The sequence below is a fragment of the Monodon monoceros genome, unplaced genomic scaffold (genome assembly GCF_005190385.1).
Source record: "Monodon monoceros isolate NGI ecotype Baffin Bay Population unplaced genomic scaffold, NGI_Narwhal_1 Super_Scaffold_18, whole genome shotgun sequence".
Taxonomy (NCBI): Eukaryota; Metazoa; Chordata; class Mammalia; order Artiodactyla; family Monodontidae; genus Monodon; species Monodon monoceros.
Window position 1 is genome coordinate 123893168 of NW_021703774.1, and position 4334 is coordinate 123897501.

Below are 4334 nucleotides of genomic sequence, written 5' to 3' on the forward strand. Positions count from 1 at the left end.
ATATTCTCTATGAAGGTTCTGGTATTCAATAATAATAATAGAAATATTTCAAAATTAATAATTTTGAAATCTCTGACTTTCATTCTGTTTCATAAAGACCAATTATGGAATCATAGGATATCTTCATAGTTTCAAATTTAGTGCCTAGAGACATTTGAATAATGTAGAGATCATTGTAATCTGTTTTAAATTACATTATATATCAACCAAATTATTCTATGAAAAGAAAACCCTTGTGTTTAATTACTAATTCACTCTAGAAAGATATAAAATAAAATAAGATATAATGAGCAAGACATGAGAACCAATAATATTTATACACTTTTAATATGCCTTTGTGTTAATATTCAATATGTTTTCTCATGAACTGATTTCTTAAAAACACATTTTTATATTCATATGCTGGATAATTCTCAATTTTCTGTTACTTACTCTCCATTGGTTTCAGTGTCTGAAATTTCCCCATGTTTCATGGGATTTAAAAGTTTGCATTTACTCTTTTGGTTACAGAATCAAATTGAATATCTTTGCTTAAAGTGAGTTTATTACTTACTTGTTCAAAAACTTCAACATCAGAGACTGCTTGGCGAGCCAATTGAGAGTTGTTTGAACAGTAAGATTTCTTCTAAGGTAAAACAGGTCATTTTGAACATTCTCTTGGTAGCAAGCACTGATTGAGAAGTACAAATATTAATTTAAAAGGTTTCACTATAAACAATTGCCTGTCACAATCTCATTTTAAATGTAAGACTTCCAAAATTTAATTTGATTCTAAAATTTAAAGAGGCTAAAGCTTCTTTGTCAAGCATGAATGAATGTAAAATAAAATTTATCAACTAATGATGAATATAACAACTTAATAATTATAGTTATTTAATAGTATAACCTAGAGTAGGAATTAGTTTATGTTTAGAATAGGTTCTATGACTTAAAGGAAAATTCATGTTTTCAGATTGTAATGAAGGAAGGTTTTACAACTGGGACCCCTGAAGAAGAGCTTCTTCATCCCGAATTCCCATATTATGAGGCCAGACTGAGTAATTACAGTTTTTATTATACCTTGCAACAATGAAATCATAACATACATTTTTGATAACTCTCTTTTTGATTCCCCAAGAATAGCAAAGATTTATAGTTACATACAATGACTCTTATCCAAAAGGAAATTTATTGCACAATAATGTGGTTAGAATTTGATTTATAAAGCTTATTTTTTCCTTCCCAAATTATATAAATGATGACAATTAAAATTCTCCTTCTGGATTTAAGTAGGGGACTAAAACCTTTTTTTTCTGGGATATTTAGACTCAATGTTTTGGTTCCTATTGGTAAAGAGGAAGATGCTTGGTACCATTCCCCATGCTGGATGGGAGGCACTCTCTGTATAGGGTTATTGTGCAAAAGTTGTTAACCAGTTCAACTATGGAAATTCTTGAAATTTTAAAATCACAATTTTTGTTTTAGTCTGATTATTCAGTAATCTCCACATCTGCTAAACTGTGGAGAGAGGGGGAAGTAGTTAAGACTTCGACATCTTCTTTACTCTTGATTATAATTTCATAAACTTTAAATATGAATTGCTTTCCCTTTTTACACAAGTTATAAAAATAAGAGGGCCTGTTTACACAGTTTGCATTTTTATGAAATTTGCAGTTTGAAAAAAAAGCTTTTTAAAAAGTGGTAATTAATGCTTTTCTTTGAATATGCACATGTACCTTAGAATTTTTTTTTCTGAAATAGTTTCTGACTTTAACCCACTAAATATTTGAAGATAGAATTTTTATTTAGCACTAGAGTAAAACATACTAAGGACCGAAGAAAAGGAAGTTTTTTTCTGGTTCCACTGAATTTTCTTTGTGTGTGGCACCCCCTTATGACAGCTATCAATATTATATTTAAATTTTATATATTGACAAAATGCAATCTACCTCTGTAAGCATTGTGCCGTTCAACAGTACTACTATTAAATTTACATACCACAGTTTAAATTACATCCATTTCAGGAGTGGTAAAATGCTAAAACTCAAGTATAACTGCCTTACTGGAATGAGTACAATTTACAAATACAATAATTACATTTTAAAACCATTAACAATATTACACCTAGAAGTAAATACTGTAGGACTGGTCATCATGGTATTGTGTGAGGGAAATCATTGCTGAAAGTCATTGACATTTCCAGCAGATATACCCCAAGTGCAGATTTTGGTTTGTTTTCATCAAACCAAAATTAAAACCTGTTTCTCATACAGTAGTTCTCCATTATATGAATCCTCCAAATCCTTGCATAAGATTTTATTAGTTATCTGCCAAGTATTTTCCTGCAAAATAAAACAACATGTCAACAGTTACCTGCTAGTTCCATAATGTGGTTATTAAGTGGGTAACATTTCTATTCTTCCTGCCCTACTCCTAGAAGCCAATACTATGTAATTGAAGGGTACAATACTAACATAAAATACATAAAGTTTATTAAGTTTTCAACTTTCCAGACCAGCTAGTTGCCTTTTCACATTTCCATATAGGAATACTTTGCAGAGGTTTGGGCTGCCCAGAATAGCTTGGAAGATTTGTTCCTGGATGGGAGAATCCAACTTCTTATAGAAAGAGTAACCATATAATTTCCACCCTGGGCCATTTTTGAGAACAAAATGGGTGTAGTTAATAATTACATCAATAAGGCAGACATAAAAACCAGGATGTATTCCAACAAATCATTGACCAAGATAATCACCTTAATATTGGGGAATCCCCACCAATAAACTCTCGTGTGTGCCAAAAACCTGTCTCATTATCACATTTCAGCTCTAGGCAACCACTTCTGATCTCTGGTCTAGACTTTTTAAGGTGCTATTAAAGTGAAGATGGATCCTCTTAGATCTCAGCTAAGCCTAGACAAGTCTAAAATCTATGAAGACCTGCTGAAGAAGAAAAGTTTTCAGGTAAGAGATAAATTCAAAATTAGCATTCATCTTGCTTGTCAATGTAACAAAAGTAGGATTTACCCCCATTAACCTCAGTGTACACACCTATATAATGGGAATGACAGGTCAGTCCCATATAAGAAATAGCCAGAGCCATGATAAGTATCCAGGACCTTCCTGATTTCTGATTCCCAGTTTCATTGTCCTATTTTTACTTCATTCAACAATTGGTTTGCTTTCTGATTGTGATGGGAAATGGGGATTGGGAGTGGGGAAGAAGAGGAGGAAGGTGATCAGAAAATCACAACCTATTCCTTCTTAAGGAAGAGTAGCTAAGGCAACATTATTGTTTGCAGATGAAACTCACAAGATACCCACTTACCTGCAGCAAACCTTTTCTTGATGAGTGAAAATCTATACCCTGCTCCAACAAGTTCAATGTCACAGCCAGAAAGGGTGCTTCCTTCACTTGTAAACTGCACAACCAATGGGGAAGGTTTGCTTGGGCCTTCAGATAACTGAAATCTTGCCAATAAAGAGCCCACTCCTACAAAAAGAGTATTATTACAAGATAGTCAACACAACATTCTGGATATAACTTTGGAAATTGTATTCAAAGTTAATGTGCAAAATCGAACTTACTAGAAAATAGTATATGTTTCAGTATAAATAGAATAAAATTTATCATTAAATATTATTCATGACGTTTTTTGCACGCTGATAAAAATGTAATTCAGCCAAATGGTACTTCAAAATTTGGAAGCATGCTGCTTGGAAGGCAATGTATTTTCCAGTTTATGATTAATATCAGAGGAAAGTGAAAAATATCTAACTATCAGGGAGTGTGAGATCTGATACAGAATGGAAATATGCCTCATTAAAAGCTCTTCTCTGCTTAAAGTATGGTCTGTTTGATGTGGGGTCTTGGGCAGAAAAGAGGTAGCAGAGGATTCATTGAAGAACTATTTTCTTTTATTGGTTAAAATAAGTATATACCAAAGTGAACTGAAATATTTTGCTTACTTTTAGTGCTAAATGTATTTTGGTTAATAAGTTTCTAATATCTGAAAGTTATTTCAGCTTTATATATTAAATAAAATAAGCCTGTGATTACATTACCTCCATTTTCTGACTTCTGAGAAATATCAGGAATCTTCCACAATATTCTGTGCTGTTCAGCATTCCTAAAAATAAAGTAGATAAAAGACTTTTTCATATGCAAGGGTTTCTGTTTAATGGATGTCGTATTTTTCCAGATAGTATTAATTAATAAAAATGATCTTAAAAATTTTAGCTACAATTAAAGCATTATCTATCTATCATCTATCTATCCATCCCTTCCTCTTTCCCTCCCTCCTTCCATCTATCTATCTATCTATCTATCTATCTATCTATCTATCTATCTATCTA

At 32.0% G+C, this 4334-nt stretch overlaps 1 protein-coding gene across 5 annotated transcripts in view; it reads right to left on the minus strand.

Moving 5' to 3' along the window:
• Positions 1–1064: 1064 nt before the first annotated feature.
• The window catches only part of SGIP1 (SH3 domain GRB2 like endophilin interacting protein 1), a 209721-nt gene continuing 206451 nt past the window's right edge, over positions 1065–4334 (minus strand). For all 5 annotated transcript variants that reach the window (XM_029230276.1, XM_029230278.1, XM_029230277.1 and 2 more), the window contains 3 exons: positions 4044–4108; positions 3307–3471; positions 1065–2321 (listed from right to left, as the gene is read on the minus strand). In XM_029230276.1, coding sequence (XP_029086109.1) covers positions 2299–2321; positions 3307–3471; positions 4044–4108 — 253 coding nt within the window. In that variant the 3' untranslated portion in view covers positions 1065–2298. The remainder of the gene's footprint in view (positions 2322–3306; positions 3472–4043; positions 4109–4334) is intronic.